Here is a 19,447-nt window from a genome sequence, read left to right as displayed (position 1 = left end):
GTAGTACCAGCAGTAGTAGTACCAGCAGTAGTAGTAGCAGTAGAAGTAGTAGGTGGTGGTACCGGTAGTAGTATTTCCTGTCTGAAGTAGTTGAGGTACTGCACTGCTGTAGATGGTAGCAGATGTATCAGTCTCAATGTTCCTGACAAGAAAGTCCGGATACCTTCTACCTGTTGAAATGGCTGCTTTACGTCAACGAACCAGGATATCCTTTCTGTGACACACCCCTCAAACACTATAAAGCCAACTCTTTCAAGGAGCACAGCATTTTGAAATGTTTAGATATAAGGCGGATGGCGTATTGTGCAACACCCAGAGAAAGGAAAGCTTTATCAACCTGCTGAATAAACACAATTTACTGATCAGAAAGATAGCATTACATCTGGAGCTGGTGGAATTAGGCCAGGACTGTGGTGATGCATTTGTCATTGCTCCTGCATTATTGTGAGAAGAAGCTCTGCACTTTTGAAACATTCAACCCTGGAGACGACATGAACCACATCTTTACAGGAAAGGAAGCAGTTCAAGGTCATTTTTGTTACTTATTTACAGCATTATATGACACCCTTTTATAACCTCCAATATTAAAAGAAACAATAATATTAACTTGTATTCTAACTTTGCTCTGAATGTGTCTGGAATATATATACAATGTGTGAGTGTTCTACTGCCTTTTTTGCCCTCTTTTTCCTTGAGTGTTCTTATTTTATTATTACTGAACAATGACATACAATCTGTCTGTAATTACATCAGCCACGCCTCTGCACCAGTAGGACTTCAATTGTTTGTATAGCCCCATAATTAGAAACACCAGGTGCACAAATCCTTGGCCGTCACAATCTTACATCAGAAAAACGTCTTATGGCTCTGGGGGTTGTTGGGTCATATGACCAACAGTAATTTAAGCAGCGCAGAGCTTTTTTGTTAGTGTAACCTGGGAAATTTCATGTTCAGTGTGTTTTAATGTGTCATTATCTAGCCATGAATTGCCTATGCAAATGGTACTCTTCACTTCATGGATCATCTTTCTGATGACCCTAGGCCACAAAGATCCTTGCTCCTATGGCTCTTTCGTGTCTGTCATAGGAACTCAAATTGTGGAAAGGAATGTATATTTCCAAAAACTCATACAGAAACACTGAACACAACATGACCACATATACCAATGAAACAAATTCACATATGTATTTGTTGCCTGAGTGAAGCCATTCCTGTAACACTAGAATACAGCATATGATGTATTCCTTTTTTTGCCTTTAAAAATGCTGATTTGGAGTATGTAAATCATGCAATTTGACTTGCATGTCAAATGTCCAGTGTCAGGCAAGCCAGTCGGCCTAACAACCACGGACCAGGCTGGAAATTGGGATGGCAGGCATGCCATCCCGCCAAGTTGCGTCTTGTTGCGCACTGTGTGTGTGTGTGTGTGTGTGGTGACCGCAAAACTAGAAACTTCTGAAGAGATTAAGAGCACCTACAGCAGAGTGAGAGAACTGCACCATGTTTAGTGCACCTCTGCACACCCTATTAGCATACAACAGCTACAAACCCAAAGCAAAGTTTAACTCGGCATTTGTTGGTGTTTGGTGCGATCTTTGTTAAATTTGGCAAAACCTTACTTCATGAAAGCAATAAAGAGAAACAGTACATTTACCTTTGTTATTGCCAGACAATGTTGTCTTTGCTCCATTTGATGTTTAGTAGACATACATTTACAGATTATTTCTGGTGGAAAGATCACGATTGGTACGGTGTTACAGAAAAGCATGAAAAATCTGACTGGTGACACACTGCTTTCAGGTAATAATTATGCATTTTCACAGAAGATTAGTGAGTCTTTATAATTAACATGGAAGAACTTAACAGCTGTCAAAGTGGAAGCAGAGTTGCTAAAACATATACAATTTGCAATGTCATGAGATCATAAACCAAACATGTATTATAGTGGCTGAAATGTTTTACAAGTAATTGCTTACAATAAAAACTGAAATAAGTGTGAGGGTCTTACCTGAAATAATGCTGTGATCCTGGTGATGCAGGAGTTTTTAATTCCTGCAGTAAAATTAACTGAAAAATGAAAGCTTTGTTTTTGTGTCAAACTAAATGGTAAATGGACTGCATTTATATAGCGCTTTTATCCGAAGCACTTTACAATTGATGCCTCTCATTCACACAGCACTCACACACCAACGGTGAAAGGCTGCCATGCAAGGTACCAATCAGCTTGTTGGGAGCAATTAGGGGTTAGGTGTCTTGCTCAGGGACACTGACACGCCCAGGGTGGGGGATCGAACCGGCAACCCTCTATTACTCTAAATACTTGGGGGACATTATAACTCCATTATATTTGGGGGACATCTTTGTTACTGCAAGTCTGGCCTCAGCCAAGTAGTTAATCCACTGTTACGCACTCTTCAGCTAAAGCCAGTGTGATGCTCTCTTCCTCCTGTTCAGCTGTGTTGCACATGATCTTGTACTTTTGTTTTTCTTACAGGGGGGAAAAAAACTGGAGTATCGACTGTCTTTAGAAAGTTCTTATCCCACTTTCATTGTTAAGCACTGAGCTGTCCAGCTGTTCTCCATATACCCATCCTTAAGTGATTGGCAGTTCTTCAGCAGTACTTCAGTTGTTTTCATTGGTTTGATCAAACCTCTCTTCCCATGGCACAATCAGCTTCAACATAAGTGTTCCTTTGTGCTCCTTCACTCCTAACAATCCTACCTGTGATGTTCCAGTGTAAAAAGGCAAGACTCCTCTTTATCCACTACCAATCACAGTAAGCCACAGTGTGAACCTTGATCACTGCTGACCTGGAGTGTTTGTCCATGTAGTCCCAGTCCTCAATATCATCTCTGAAGGGTAGCTTGTCCTGAAGCTTTGGGAAGCTCCGATCCATCGTTGAAGTAGGAATGTCAGCACCTCACCTCAGTTTGTACACTGGAAGGGGTTAGAGGAGCTTGAGGAAGAAAGTGTGTTGATAGCACCATGCTTTAGGTTACACAGGCACACCAGCTTTCTCCACCCTCTGCACTCGGTCAGGTGCACGGTCTGTTGTCCTCTTCACACTCACTGTGTCAGAGTGAGCAGCCATACCACTTCCCCAGGCGTCTGACTGGCTTCTGTGAGAACTGGAATCTACTCTCCACCCACTTTGAGCCAAATGTCGTCATGCTCCTTGCAGTTGCCTTTCATCAGTACCAGCATCTTCAAAATTATGGGCTTGAAGGTCACTCTTGCTCAGGTAATGGATATGTCCAGGTCTTCAAGCACCCATCTCCCCTCTGTCACTGACTGTAGTGATGGGTATGCCATTCGTGAAGGTTCATGTTGGTGGTTTGGATTTCGTTCTAGTTCCTCCGCTTGGTCTTTCTGCAGAGCCCACAAGGATGCAGGAAGCAGCTGTGATGGACACCATGCACCTTGTAATCGTGTCCACTCCCAGCCTCCGGTAAAACAGTCACACACTGTAACCCTCATCCTGAACCTTCTTTAAAAATTATTTTTGTTTTTATTATTATATTTATTCTTTTAAAATATTTTTTGTTTGTTTCTATTGATTTTATTTATTTTTATTTATCATTTTTAAATTTTATTAGGGCTAGGTTTAGAGTTTAATATTTTTATTTTATTATTATTCATTATTATTATTATTATTATTATTATTATTATTATATTTAACCTACAGAACTACTTTGATAAGTTCAGGATGAGGGTTACAAGTGTGTGACTGTACTACAAAACAAGAGGCTGGGGGTGGCACAGTTACAGGGTGCACAGCGTCCATCATAGCTGCTGTTTACATCCTTGAACTAATGGACAGAAAGACCAGCACTGACCTGAGGAACTAACCTTCTGCCAGCACCTGGTCTTCATCACCTGCTGTAGCCAGCCACCCTCTGATACCATGTCAGTACTTGTTCTCCTCTAATCTGGGGGGGGGGGGGGGGGTGGGGTGGAGATTAGTGTAGCAGAGGCTAGCTGAAGTAGTGGCTAGCTAGCCACCGGGGGGCTAATGTCTTCTGTGCAGCCATGCTACAATTCACACCACCATTCCCACTCTTTGGGAGGACATTGTTGTTTTTGCTGGTCTAGCTCAGGCTTCTGTTTGAATTGCAATTAACTTACCACCCACGGTGGGGGAAAAAAAAAAAAAAAAAAAACACTAATGTACCTTCAGAGTAACTAACCTGGGAAACAACCTGGGTCTACTTCCACTGGCTAAGACTCGAAGGTTTTTCTTGCCCACCACCACCCTCCTCTTTGGAGGACAACTTTGTTATCAATGGCCTGGCCTGATCCAGGTAGCTGATCCACTCCTCTGCACTCAGTCAAGTATGGTTTGATGCTCTTGCTTCTTCCTGTTTAGCTGTTTTTCACATTGTCATGTATGTGTTGCGGTCTTTGCTCCAGGAATCCTCAGTTTTCTCTGCATCCATTGTCCTTAGAAGCCACTTATCCCATGTCCACTGATAAGCACCTAGAAGCCCAGCTCTTCCTCATTCACTCATCCTTAAGTGATAGATACTTCAGTAGATTTATTCCATTGGCTTCCTCCAACCTCTCTTCCTATGGCACCATTACCTCCATCACAGTTGTATTGCTTGTGCTCCTTCACCAACTCCACAGTCCTCATCGAAGGGCTTTGCAAAGGATCTTCCAGGGGAATAAGGCCTAGTGTTAAGTCTTCTTTTCATCAGCTGAAAATCACTGTGAGCCACAATGTGAACCTCGATCGATGCTCACCTCACTTAGTTCTTGCAGTCGCAGTCTTCAAAAACTCTTCTCTGAAAGGCATCTGCCATTTTGTTCCCCTGCTGTTTAGACCAATTCTGCTGAAGCTTTTGGAATCTTTGGAGGTTAGCTGCTAATGTTTCTGTCCACTGGTTCCACTGCTGATACTGTGAGTTTTTACACCGGAATGGGTTTAGGAGTTTGGTGAGGAGTGCACGCTGACAGCACTAGACCTTGGGTTACACAGGGACACCACCCTTCTCCACCCTTTGCACCCAGCCATGTGTGCGGTGTGTTGTCCTCTTCACATTCATCATGTCAGAGTGAGCAGCCAGACCACTTACCCAGGCTTCTGACTGGCTTCTCTGTTTGTGCTGGAATCAGCTCTCCATCCACTTTGAACCAAGTGATTGTCATCCACCTTGTCCTTGTGACTCTTCAATACCAGTCTCCTTGAGTCGCTGAGTCTAAAGGTCATTCTAGCTTAGGCTAGAATGACCGGGTCTTCAAACACCGATATCTCCTCTTTCACTGACCAGTGATGGTCATGCTGTCTGTGAAAGTTGGTGTCAGTGGTTGCCACATATTGGATCTTGTCTTGGGCCCTCTGCTTGGTCTTTCAGCAGATATGAACTTTCACTGAGAGCATGACCATCACTACATAGTCAGTGAAAGAGGAGATATCGGTGTCGGAAGACCTGGACAGATCCACTGCCTAACCAAGAATGAGCTTCAGACCCAGCAATTCAGGGACGCTGGTACTGAAGAGAGGAAAGGACAAGGCGGATGACAATCACTTGGTTCAAAGTGGATGGAGAGCGGATTCCAGCACAAACAGAGAAGCCAGTCAGAAACCTTGGGAGGTGGTTCAACTGCTCACCCTGTGACACAATGACTGTGAAAAGGACAAGACGTCACTCAGATGACTAGCAGAAAGTGGAGAAAGGTCGTGTTCCTGAGACCCGAGGCCTAGTGCGGTCAGCAGAGTCTTCTCCAAGCTCGTTTAGCCCCTTCCGGTGAACAAAGTCCTTCCAGTCTCAATGAGAGACCTAGGGCCAGGAGGAGGCGGAGGCTATGGTCTGGGAGAGGTTAGCAGCAGCCATAATCTGTCCGTCCAAGAGTCACTGCAAGTCCCTAACAGTGCTGGTGTGGAAGAAATATATATCTGTCCAATTGTGTGTGGACAACAGGCAGTTGAACACAGTGACTTGCAAAGCTTCATAGCCTCTTCCCAGCATTTACTACATCCTGGACAGCACAGCAGGTGCTAACTGGTTCAACTCACCACAGCGGTTATTGGTAGGTCCCAATTCTGGCATCGGCTCATCTCAAGACAGCCCAGCAATGTTCAAATGGCTGATGGAAAAGATACTTCAGGACATTCCAGCAACAGCCTGCAGTGTCTACCTTGACGAGATCCTGGTCCATACCTTCAATGTAGTGCAAGCTAACCTCTGCATCGAGCCAAGTCATGCCTAGTTCTATAGCATGACGATCCGTCTTGTCATATTCACCCGAAAAACATGACACTTCTACAGCAGGATAACGAAGCTCTTCTCCATCTGCATCCACTCAAGCATCTCTTCCACAAGTGAATAGCACATCAGCAGCTTATTTTCATCATCTTCATCAGATCTATTTCCATGATATGGGCAGCTCCAGTGTGAGGATTTCTCCCACTCAACTTGTCCACTTCTGCCTCATTCTATTTATACTCACCTTCTCTCACCAGAGGGGGGGATGATGGGGGAGGGCGATGGGAGGGGAGGGAGTTGACTGGAGCCTATTCCAGCATGAATTGGGCTAGAGGTGCACCTATCCATCTCAGGTCACATACACTATGGACACCACAGCCATGGACATAAGCAAACCCTGAACCTCAGTCAGTAAGCCACTCAGACCACTCAAAAATCCTATTTTACACATTTACTACAGACAAATCTAATCATCTGCAACACAGATAACCGCCGAGCCCTTCTAAGCTCAAAGCTACAATCTGCAAGCATCTATAAACTATTCTGCCAGTAACATTTCCCACGCCTTCTCTCTAAAAACCACATACCAGCACAACAAAAAAGCAACCAAAGCCCTTCACTCAAAAAACCTGAAACCATTCTAATAAATTCCAAGCTCCTATATTCCTTTAAGACCATGAAACAATCAGACGTCACTGTAACATCACTGTTTTCCATCACTGCAGCAGCATCATTGAAAAAAACAGCATCAACACATTTGAAAAAACCAGCAGCAAAAACCAGCTTTGAACTAATTATAAGCATGCCCGTACCTTTGACGTCTTCTGGCAACCTACAACCCACCACCAACACCAACCGTGCAGCAGCAGTGCACTGCTTCTAGCTTCTCACCTAAACTACTCTCGCTAATGCCACTAACTCTCAAATCAGCACCAGAACTTTCAGCAACACACAGCTAAGATCTATACACCTACAATATTATGTTGTGAATTACACAATAATAATAATAATAATAATATTATTATTATAAGATATCACAGCATAATCAGTCCAGAAAAACAATGACCGCACCAGAATGGAAATCCAAATAATCTTTACATTTTGCCCTAATTAAAAATATAATCTTCACTCAACAACAATTCTCACCTAGTGTAGCATAAGCAACAATCTCCAGAAAGCCAAAAGAAACACCACACTTCAGCACAGCGGCATTCCACCAGTGAAAGTACATAACCAGCTTCTTACCTTTGACGTCTTCTGGCAGAACGACCTACAACCCACCACCAACACCACCAATCGTGCAGCAGTAACAGCAGCATTGCTTCTAGCTCCTCACTTAGTAGCATTTGAGAAACTACTCTAACTCAAATCAGCAACACAAAGGTAAGATCTATACACCTACAATTAATATTATGATGTTGTGAATTATTATATCACAGCATAATCAGTCCAGAAAAACAATGACAGCACCAAAATGGAAATCAAAATCATCTAGGCTACACATTTTGCCCTAATTAAAAATATAATCTTCATTCCTCAACAACAATTCTTACCTAGTGTAGCATAAGCAACAATCTCCAGAAAGCCAAAAGAAACACCGCACTTCAGCACAGCGGCATTCCACCAGTGAAAGTACATAACCAGCTTCTTACCTTTGACGTCTTCTGGCAACCTACAACCCACCACCAACACCAACCGTGCAGCAGCATTGCTTCTAGCTTCTCACCTGAACTGTCTCTCAAATGCTACTAACTCAAATCAGCGGCAGAACTTTCAGCAACACACGGCTAAGATCTCTACACCTATAATTAATTCACAACATCATCATAATTATATCACAGCGTAATTAGTCCAGAAAAACAATGACAGCACCAAAATGGAAATCAAAATCATCTACACATTTTGCCCTAATTAAAAATATAATCTTCACTCCTCAACAACAATTCTCACCTAGTGTAGCATAAGCAACAATCTCCAGAAAGCCAAAAGAAACACCACACTTCAGCACAGCGGCATTCCACCCGTGAAAGTACATAACCAGCTTCTTACCTTTGACGTCTTCTGGCAGAACGACCTACAACCCACCACCAAAACCACCAACCGTGCAGCAGCAGCACTGCTTCTAGCTTCTCACCTAAACTGCTCTCTCTCTCTCAAATTCTATTAACACTCAAGTCAGTACCAGGGCTTCGGCAACCACACAGCTAAGATCTATACACCTACAATTAATTCACAACATCACAATATCATCAGATCGCTACATAATCAGTCCAGAGCATACAAAGACAGCAGCAATGTCCAGTCAGCAGCAATTGCTTCTGAACAGCACAGCAGCAACACAGCCATAAACCAGAAGAAAATGATATCAAAATCACCACAAATTCCTCACAGGAATCAAAAACCGAAGATCCAAACTTAAATATAATCTTCACTTCTTGTCAACAACTCTCACCAAACATAAGCAACAATCTCCACACAGCCAAAAAAAAAAAGCAGAAGTCTTGAGCACAGCGGCATCCAACCAGTGAAAAGTACATAACTATGGTCTTACTTGGTGTCAATTGATTGATGCATCTAGTTGTCTAGGTTGATTGCAGAGCTGGGGATAGAAAGAATGTGTTAAAACTCATGAACATCTACATGCAAAGAACTGCATAGCCTTTCCAACAAACACATAAAGTAAATGTAAAACCCCTGGTAAATGTGAGGCTACCTGTAGGCTAAATGTAAAATAAGCTGATGGTAAATGAAAAAAACGTACTGTGGTAAATGTAGAATTTGTAATACGTTTTATTTTTTTTATTTTTTAAAGCTGGTGAAGGCACAATCATTTAAGCCAAAGTTTTATCTCTGTATTTGTTTTCATACTGAGGAAGGCCAAATACAGAAATGTTAGTGTAACTAAAAGCATATTAAAATTAATGGGGAATCTTGGTTTTGTTTGCTGTTTTGGCCTGGGCTCATCCTGGTCTACAGTACCATGTCACTTTTAACTTATGTTACTTCCCTTTAAAGGCCAAAACAACAAACAAAACCAGGACCATCTTAAAATTAAATCAAACTTAACTAATCTACCACAAAAGAAAAAAATACAACAGGTGAAAATGTGACATAAATCAAAATAGCCTATGTACCCCTATGCACAAATAATAAATGCTAGACCAGGCACAAACTCACACAACACAAGTCAATGGCAAAGATGGCTGACCGGTGGCCCGAGAGGTGGGTTTTTACACAGGCTGCTGGGCTGTAATTGGCTGTAGGAATTTTAATTTGATTCAGCCAATAAAGAAGCACGAGTGGCAGTTAGTGGGTGGATACCTGTTGATTGATTGATTGATTGATTGATTGATTGATTGATTGATTGATTGATTGATTGACATTCTTTGTTGATCATTAAAATACAAGTGGCCCCTCTAGCCAGAGATGCCCCAGATACAGAAATCATCAAAAGGATAAAAACACAATAAAGCCCAAAGGCTTATTTCCATTGTGGTCCTTTTTTAGCATTTATTATTTGTGCATAGGGATGCATGGGCTATTTTGATTTATGATAATCTGTTGGATTGTGCCCACCTGTCAAATTAAATGGTTTCATTTTGTCTTGACAGCTCTGGTTCTCTTATCTCATTACATCCCAGGTTAATGCAGAAATTGCTATTTGTTTATTAACCACTAGAGGGTGGAAGCATACACAAAACCAAGGCATATCCATTGATAAATGGATCTTCATGCAAGATTGGGTTCTGCTAAATTAAATGCTGTGCAGTGAATACTGCTGCTGTAATCACTGTCCATTTAACCCACAAGCATTGTCAGAAAAATGAGGAGTAAAGTGGGGATGGCTGAGTTTCGAGTGATTTTTCACTCCATGCTGAGTGAAAGTCTCTAGTATAATTGCTGGCAACAAAGTCAAATGGATGCCACGATGCTTTAAATGGTTCTTAAATTAGGCCACCATTGTTTTGATGAAAGAAAAAAGTCAGCATTACACCCCTGGTGTCTGCGGCTGTTTTTAGTTGATACTTTCTTAATTTCAAGACACTCATCACAATGAATGAATCGTGTTTGTTAATGCAATGCCTTACAACATTAAACATTCATTGCTTATGACAACCAAATTTACAAATGGAGAAACTCCTGGGTTGTAGAAATAATATGAAACTAGAAGACCTCTTTCTCAAAGGATTGTTTTGTTTTTGTTTTTTTTTTTGTAATAATGTAACACAGTCACACCCCACTCCTCTCCACAGTCAGTCACAAGCATGGATTTTATTTATCTGAAAGAAACGTGTGATGGAAGCATCAGTTCCTCATTAACAACATGACCCATGCAGGGAGGTGACAATATCTGAATAATGGTCACCATTATTCCCATTGCATAAAAATAAAGTGAAGATGCAGGAAAATTGTAACCTCATTATTCCTGCTGAAGTGGCATTTCAAAAGGAAATGTTTAGAGGATAATTGCCTGCAAAAGATGATACTGAAGAGAATGCACAGTCTGTAGTACTTTATACTGTATATACTTTTTTTCTATTTTAACCATTGTGATGTTTGTGTAATGCTGGGTTTAAGGTCCTGGGAGCAGGCTTGTGCAGAACAAGAGTACAGTGCTGGGACCCAGGGCAGTTCTCCCCCCTCTGAGCTCGTACCCAGGGCTAACACAAACCTGCCACGTCACATGAAGACAGGGTTAAAGAGCTGTGCTTGCAAACAAACGGTTTCAGATTCCTGAGAAGGGCATGTCCATTTTGCGTTTAGTAATGATTGCAGGCCTGAATTGATCCCATAAATTACATCTGTGTGTGTTATGTACAGTAAATATAATTGTCAAGAATATTAGGTGCTCTAGGTGAACAGTGGATGTAATAGTTTATATGTCATAGTGGAATCAGCTAAGGGTTTAGCAGTTAGGACTCCCATTTAGGGCAGTTGTAATAGTATCTACTTCAGATGTTTTTTTTTTTAAAGACACATGGACTCAGGGCCAGCTGAGGTAATGATGCTGGCTTTCTGAAGCTCCTTAGTCCGTATAGAATGCATTGCACAGACGTCTGCTACCATGGCAACACGATGCCTCATCTTTCATCCATCAGCAATATCAGCTGATCTGTTATTCCTCAGTCAGATAACAGGTAATACTTAGATACTTAGGTTAATTGTATACTTTTAGCACAATGTGATGTACTTATTTTAAAATGGAGATGAATGGAGCATTTCTTAAATGTATGTAATTGTCTGTATTCATTTGTGTGTTCATTTGAAAATGAGTCTGGTCTTAAATATTTAACAAATTAAATGATATGTATGTCTATTTATTTATTTTACCAAGACAAAAATACTCCAATGGACCATTTCCACATGCCATATTTAATTCCAAAATATAAAGACTAATTTTGCCTATTGTGAAACACACAATGGAAACACAAAGGGACATCAGGCACAAAAACACTAATGCAATTTAAAAAAATAAAAATAAGTTCAGTTTTTTTAATTCAAGTTAAAGCACCATCGTTGTCACATGGATTTTTCCTGTATGTATTGTGCCCATCCTGGAAAAAAAATCAATATGAAATGAAGATTTGAAGCAGCTGACGATAACACCACCGGGATTTGAATCTTCAACCACACTGTACAGAGGCAGAGGGAACCATTTTTTTGGTTTTCTTTGATGTGACAACACTGTTCATGGAATCCCAAGGCTTCCTGGAAACAAGGTGAGCACTAATCACAAGACCAATGAAACAGGAAACCAGGAAGAAAAAAATGAACAAGAAATTATTTTGGTGTATCAGATTTCGGAATTTGGACTTCTTCCTTTGAATGAAAAAAGTTCACAGCTATTTTGTGCTAATCTCACCCTACTGAAACTCTTTTCAGACAGGTTTCCAGTAACAGAAAACCAAATTAGTAACACAGTAAGTTAACCATTTAAATGGGAGAATGACAAGGGTAACACAACTCCACATAAATATACACACAAACAACATAAATATGTATTAGAATAAGAACTGACAGTTTACTTTCTGGGGCTTTTTGGTATTATTTGCTATTTTTTCCAGTAAGTTTTTACCTGACTCTGAAGGTTTTGTGCAAGAAGAAGGATTATGTGCATAAGATATTTACATAAGTTTCTGAGGACGTTCTGGATTTTAAATGGCAAGTATAGGGGCATATGTGGTTTGTTGTCCAAAGCAAGGAAACTCACTTTAAATTACTACTAAATTAAGTAGGAGCAAAGTATTTCCTCCCAATGTCTGTGTGAGTTTCCTCTGGGTATTCCAGTATCCTCCCACATTCCAAATTACAAATTCATGCAGGTCAAGGTAATTGGGGGGGGGGGGGGGTTAACAGGGTGTTGCTGTAAAAGCATGCATGCTCACTCAGCTTACCCTGTATAAATCAAGGTTAAACAAAATCAAACATTATGCCTCTAGTGGTTCAACGTGCGTATTTTAATTACTGATTATTTTTACAAAAATGATGTTAAATCTTATATTCAGTTGGAAGTAATTCATATGGTGCTTGCAACCTGAGCTCAAGGAAGTTGTGATGAAAAAGGTGTTCAGTATCAGCCTTATTACATAAGTCCCTGGCAGTGAACAGTCGGCACTGCTTGAGAACTGAAAAGAAGTAGACTCTATAAAAACTGATGTTTATAATTGTGAATAAATGTGAATATATTAATCAGTTGAAGCATAATGTTGCTGTACAAGCTGATTTGAAGGTACCGGAAGTGTATTTTCTTGCTTTACACCACAATCTCCTGAATGCCCCTACACCAGCCATTTTGAAGCCGGATGGTTGTCAGAGACTTTTGTAGGTATCTAAAATATCTTTCATTGTGCATAAATACTGGGTGGGCAGTTTATGTGCTTTATAAATACTTTTTATGGAACTGCAATAAAACTGCTTTTAATTTGGTGCTTACAACAGAAAGCATTTGATACAGGACTGAAATTGGAACAACGCTAAGCTTTCAGAAAAATATATTTAAAAACAGCTCTGAAGAAGAAACCAAACAATCCTACAGCAGCCAAATTACCAATAGATACAAAACACACTGATAACAGAAAACAAATCAATAACTGAACAACCTATTTTAGCTCCCAAAAATAAGAGTTAGAACAGTTAGAACAACTACACAACTTTCCTGGAGAAGAACAATGTTCCAATTCATTCCAAAATATCCTGTGGGGAGAAAGAGAGAAATTTCAGTACCGTCATATTAAAAATGTTGCAAGCAAGACAATACATTTTACCCTTCAATAATCATTAGCCTTTCACAATGGTGCCATTGTATGTTTAAGCACAGATTTTTACAATAAACTGTACTTCAGAAAATAGTATTTTTTTAGATTTAATCCCTATCTTGGGAGCAGTAAATACTGTTGAAGCCACTCAGGATAAATAGAAAATTGCTCCAAGATATCCCTTCCATTATGGGGAAAAATGTGCTTGCTGAAGGAACATTCTTTTACAACTGGGCATGTGTGTTCAGTTTCTTTCAACATACAACATGGAAAAAGAAATTATGACATATCGATTATATTAGTTTATTCATTTGTATATTCATTTTTTATTCACGTCTGCATATCCCATTTCTTTATTTGGAATATGAATGTATGATTGTAATATTTCCCCCTCTTTCATACAGCTAATTTTAACATCACGTTCAAGAAACCCAACATGACTGTTGCATGAAAGTACCTTTTTTCATTGTGTTTTGGTGAAATTTTTTGAGAAATTTAAATACATTCATATTTTGTAACACATTATAACACCAACCCTCACCCCACAGCATCTCCCTCCCTAACCTGCTCCCTTTTGCCCTGTATTATGAAAGTTTTACCACAGAAGCGTACCTAGATTAACCTGAGACCACTTAGAAATCTATTCAAAGGGAAGTGAATGACTTTGGACAGGATTTTAACCATTAAAGAGTTAATATTATAATAAAATACTGCTTTGGAGTAATGCCATGGCTGACAGTACCCCAAATATGAGTAGCACTGCAAATCTATGGTGTTTGATTTACCTTAGGTTTGAGCATTGTTTAAATACTGCTGTAGAAAAAGTTTACATGCATTAAAAATAAAATTATAAAAATGTACTGCTCACAGCCTAAACTGTTTCTCTGTTCCCTGTTTCTCTTTCTTCTTAATGATGTCCCAAACCATAATAGGTTTGGGTTAGCCTAAGGTTTGGCCTATGTCTCTGTATTTCTCAGCCTCATAATGGCTTCCTTGACTTTCATTGGCACAACTCTGGTCTCTGGTCATCATGTTGACAATCGCCAATAATAGACTCCAAAGGCAATCAAAACTAGATACTGAAAGCTCTCTTATACCTGAACTAAGGAAGCAACTGAACACACTTCTGACTAATCAGAAGTCAGTTGTTCAAAACATTATGATGCCCAGATATGGTGGGACTATTATAAAAAAGTGCTGTAATTTCTACATGATGAAAACAAAATGTATCAAAAATACCCTTAAATAAAAGCTGGGAATGTGCACTTTAACCACATGGTATTAACCACATGATTTTTAAAATTACAAATCTAAAATTTGTAATAAAAGAGCCAAATCGTTGAAAAAATTACAGTATGTTGCTCACTGCATATACAGTGCAAATGGGGGGGGGGACTATGAATACAACAAAAATTGTGTCACATCCCAAATACTTAGACTGCACTGTATTTATGTTGCATGACATTTGTGTGCTCTTTGCGGTTGTGATTTTTTAATTCTATGAATGGGAGAAATGCCTTTAAACAGTGCTTTTTGGCCATGATGCCCTCCTGTCAAATTTGATTTTGGTTTTCCAAAGACCAAGGTGACGTTGCCCTGACTAAATAAAAGGTCTGTAATGATGTAAATGACTGTACCGATCAAGGCCTGTTAGTTCAAACTACACCCTGGGCCAACTGGCACAGGCAGACTACAGGGCCTCAACAGACCAGAGGACAATCCAGTAGGTAAGATTTATTGATGTGCACCTTAGCACCCAGTGCTTCAATAGTGTGCGAAACCAGGCAGCCCCTAAAGGGAATTTCAACTCCATATTTGGGCACATCGCCACACGAGTTACCTCGCCAGTAGTGGGCGAGTAACATAGGAGGAGATCATTAGGTCTCACCTCGTCGGAGTCCTCTATGCTCGGTCCAAGGTCAGCGTCGCTATCGAGATCTTCAGCAGTTCCATCTTCCTCCATTCCTCTCAGAACCGAGTATCTGTACGTAGCCTCGCTGCATTTAACATTAAAAAAAAAAAAAACCAAACCATGTGGTTACAGAGCAGACGACCCCGTCACCATGGCTACTTTCAATGTTTCCTGCAGGAATATTATTAGGAAGAGTATTTTTGTTCTATATTAGCTGGCAAGTGAATGCAAGGCAATAAGTTCATCTGTGAATTGATGTGCAGGAGTCACCATAGGCAGATGACCTTGCCAGACAGGCAAAGCTCTATGTGAGAAACTGAAACAAAAATAACTGGTTTCATAAAGACCTTTGAACTTGCATTACTGTTTTGTTTTGCGCAACCTTCATACCCGATGCAGGCTTTTTAAAAATCAATAAGGCTGAAAAAATCTATGAAAAAGGAAAAGGTGTGGCCTGAAAATGTTGATGCCCAGCCGGGAGGTTTTTTAAAAGAGCAAGTGAACTTGACCTTTGTGAAATATCCAACTTCACAGTGCACACTGTTCAAATGCAGTTACATTTAATTAGAAATGGACTGTCTTCTTGTTTCAGCCTTTTAAATTAAAACGGTGTAGATCTAAATGATTCAGTAAATGCATTCAGAAGATATGTGCGCATAACATGTTTAGTTAAGAGGAAGGTAAAAGATTCACGGTTGCAGTGGTTGAGAAACTCAATGAGGGGCTTAACTAAAGCATAAACTATACAGTATGAATTAGGGGTGTCTCTGAGCTGTGAGAATGAGGACAAACCATGGTGGACAACGTAAAGGATATCTGGCTATCTGGTATTCAGGGACAATGGCATTGAAAGAGCTCACCAGACAATGATGAGACAGCAGACAACCCAAAGCAACCCCCAGTCAATCCTGATGGAATTCCACCATTATCCCTGTAAATGTCTGTAATGTAATGTAATATCCCAACAGGGAGGAAGTACCACTCAAAGCAAATAAACTGGGAACTCCTCAGTGGAAAGATTTCTTAATGTTCCATGGGCATGTGCATTTCATAGTTATTACATTATTGGTCGATTTATCACATTATTGAATTTTATTACATTTTTGTTGACACTTGGAGCAACATTTTGTTACATTAACGATCAGTTATTACAAGTTATTAATATTTTCTTTGGGAAAATCTTAAACATAAGAACAAAGTAATGAGTTCAAATACATGCACAGAATTCACTGTTTGAAGCTAGGAAATGTGTAGTTGTATGAAATTTATTCAAACTTAAGTACATGAAGTATATGTTCATATCCTGTTGGCACAAGTAACACCTCTTTATGGTATGTAATGTTTTAATACTTCTAATGGTAATTATGTAGTTGCAATTTGGTATCATATAGATATTAGATATCAGAAATGTAGCATTCTGACAGGCTGCTGTCAGAATGCTACATCACCAAATGCTGCTTGACGTGTCGAATCGCGGTACGTAAATTATTATTATTGCTGCCATTGGTTTGCTGTGCTATCAAGCCATGCTAAAGGTTGTTAAGGTCAACCTACTCCTAACATAGGCTACTGTGACGAATTAACCTGGTATGTGACTCGTCAGAGGACAGTGTTGCAATTTTGCATAAAATCTGCGCAGCGCTGTATCGTTTGTTTACTTAACTGACTACAGAGTAGACATGCAGCCCATGCACAGTGTATCATCCCATTTCAAAACCAATGCACTGAAGAATTCGGCAAGACTTGCGCTCCTTGTTGAATATTGCATTCCTGCACTTACCTGTGGTGAAAACAGTATTTCCTGATTATGAAAACTGCAGCCACAATCGCGATTAATGACACGACGACCACGGATGCAATAACTCCAGGGTGTATTCTTTCCTGGACAACACAGTAGTAGCAAACATTAATTTGGTCAGCTATCTCGCAAGTTAGTTAATTCAGTAGCAGATGTTAGCTAGCTAGTGGGCTACTATGGTATACAGTGTGCTAGGTTGCTACGTCGGCTACGCCTCGCTTACACAGTTTTGTTTCCGAAACTAGCGAAAACTGCACCCAACTTCACATGTAGTTATGTCATGGATGAAAACTGAAGTTCTGCAGTTAACTTATCTCTCAAAATATACATTCTATTTTCAAACAGTTACCCAGCTAGTTAACAAGCTAATTTCACCTGTGGTGCGGGTGGTGGTTTCAAAGAGTTGTCGCGTAATAACATTCCAGTGTCATTATCGTCAAGTTGTTCATGTGTGTATGAGGTAGGAAAATTAATTGCAATAATTCCTCTGTCCAAGAAGAGTAACACAGAAAATATTAAACTCGAAACGTAATGATAAATGCCAAGTCCCGAACTCAGGGACATGGTCATTTACTTCCTTCCTGGGTTTTTGTGGCTTTCTAACTTAAGGTAGGCTATCTTTGTGTAACTGTGTCTTGTGATTGGACGAGATGTAACTGGTATCTATAGAACAAAAATGTCTTTATAAAAAATATGCATTTTGGAATTATTTCTTATTTCTTTCCTTAGATTTTTTTTTATTATTTTTTGTCTGTGAAAGTTTTATTTTCTGTCCACGATAAGCTATTGCTATATACAATATTTTAAGGGTAAAGTTTTATTATTGGAATGCAGCAGTTTTCATGGCAGGCCGCAGAACTTATTTTAAGTTTGGTATTTTATTTACATTGGTACATAATGTATCAAGGTGCATTAATCCCGACCAACATATAAAAGGATATAAACTTACAAAATTACAAAGTGTTTTTGCATGAAGTATCACTATTTGGCAAGCTGGCACATGAGACAGCCTTCAACTATTGACATAGTAATTTTTAAATGTCATGGTGAATCAGTGTTATAACAAGTCTTGTCATAGTGAGCCTGTTATGCAGGTTATGTCAGTTGTGTCATAGTGCAAATTTCAGATTATGTCATAACGGTATGTCATAGTTATGAATGGACATGGCACTTCTTGACAGGTATGTCATGATTATGACACTCATTTCCATGCCATGCCATGAAGACCACTGTCAAAGTGCTGCTGTTGTTTATCTTTTCATGTGCTTTAGTGTAAGTAAATGGACCATTGAGTATGGAGCATATTACACCCTTTCTCCGCTTTGTGCAAGCCCCCTAGTGGCCAGGACGTGAAGATTGTGCAACTCAGTGCTCCTGCAACCAAACTATGAGTTGAAATAACCATCTCTAATAACAGCTTTATTAGTAGACGATACACAACCTTGCAGAACACCTGTTGTGTTCCAAACTGTATGCTTGTGCTCATCTAGAGCATACGAAGTAAAACAGTCATGTGATCAAGTGTGTTCCAGTCCTGGGAATTAATAGAGGGTCGGGTGTAGGGGGGCTTCACTTGGAGTACTGTTTGGGCCTCAGCTCCCGGTATAAGAAAGATACACTCCCTGCAGGTGAGTTCCACATGGCCTGTGGAAGCAGTTCATCATACATAGTATGCACTTTTACCCACTCCACTTTGGCATGTGTCGTTGTACCTTACTTCGCAGACATTTTTGTCCTCCTTTTATTTTCTTTTAATCTTGTTTTGTCCTTCCCTGTGCTTGTTTTGGTATCTTCCTTGTGGGGTCACTTTCATGTATGGAGTTAGGAATGAGTGAGGAAAAATAAACTCCACCTCACAAACTTTTCCTCTGTGCCAGCTCCTCTGTCCAGGGTTCCCGTGGGTCCTTAAAAAGTCTTAAAAGTCCATAAATTCAATTACTTAAATTAAAGGCCTTGAAAGGTATTAAAGTGTCTTCAATATATTTTTCATTGCACCCTCTGACTAATAGCACATTTATTAATGTAGTGTTTACGTTGCACACAGAAATGAATAGTGGAAATTATTTATTTAGCAGTCATGGCTAGATGGGACCCAACTTTACTCAAATCTTACATCATGCTCTCATTTCGTTATATTTCATTGTGCTTGGTCACAATGCATAGCTAATGCTATATTTTGTGTGGAGATAAGTAAAGCAATGTAAGGAACATTGTCTCGACTAATGTTTGTTTAGTCACTTTTGATTATATTGATTTTCACCTGGTTTACATTAA

The 19,447-nt window shown here is 39.8% G+C and overlaps 1 protein-coding gene and 1 long non-coding RNA gene across 2 annotated transcripts; both read right to left on the bottom strand.

The window, feature by feature from the left end:
- Positions 1–18: 18 nt before the first annotated feature.
- LOC118207463 lies at positions 19–2,113 on the bottom strand. The gene is made up of 3 exons (XR_004761386.1): positions 2,009–2,113; positions 1,655–1,725; positions 19–170 (listed from the first exon to the last, which is right to left on the bottom strand). It is a non-coding gene; the product is annotated as an uncharacterized LOC118207463 (long non-coding RNA).
- A 9,446-nt stretch (positions 2,114–11,559) lies between these two features.
- Positions 11,560–17,781, bottom strand: LOC118208636 (sortilin-like). Its single transcript, XM_035383500.1, has 4 exons — positions 17,549–17,781; positions 17,156–17,256; positions 15,352–15,460; positions 11,560–13,401 (listed from the first exon to the last, which is right to left on the bottom strand). The coding sequence occupies exons 1-4, from the start codon at positions 17,741–17,743 to the stop codon at positions 13,387–13,389; spliced, it is 420 nt and encodes a 139-aa protein (XP_035239391.1). The 5' UTR covers positions 17,744–17,781; the 3' UTR covers positions 11,560–13,386.
- Between the last annotated feature and the right edge of the window lie 1,666 nt (positions 17,782–19,447).

This window comes from Anguilla anguilla, chromosome 11 (assembly GCF_013347855.1).
Source record: "Anguilla anguilla isolate fAngAng1 chromosome 11, fAngAng1.pri, whole genome shotgun sequence".
In the NCBI taxonomy this organism is placed as follows: Eukaryota; Metazoa; Chordata; class Actinopteri; order Anguilliformes; family Anguillidae; genus Anguilla; species Anguilla anguilla.
The sequence above is the reverse complement of the archived record's forward strand: the minus strand, read 5'-3'. Positions and strand labels throughout refer to the sequence as shown.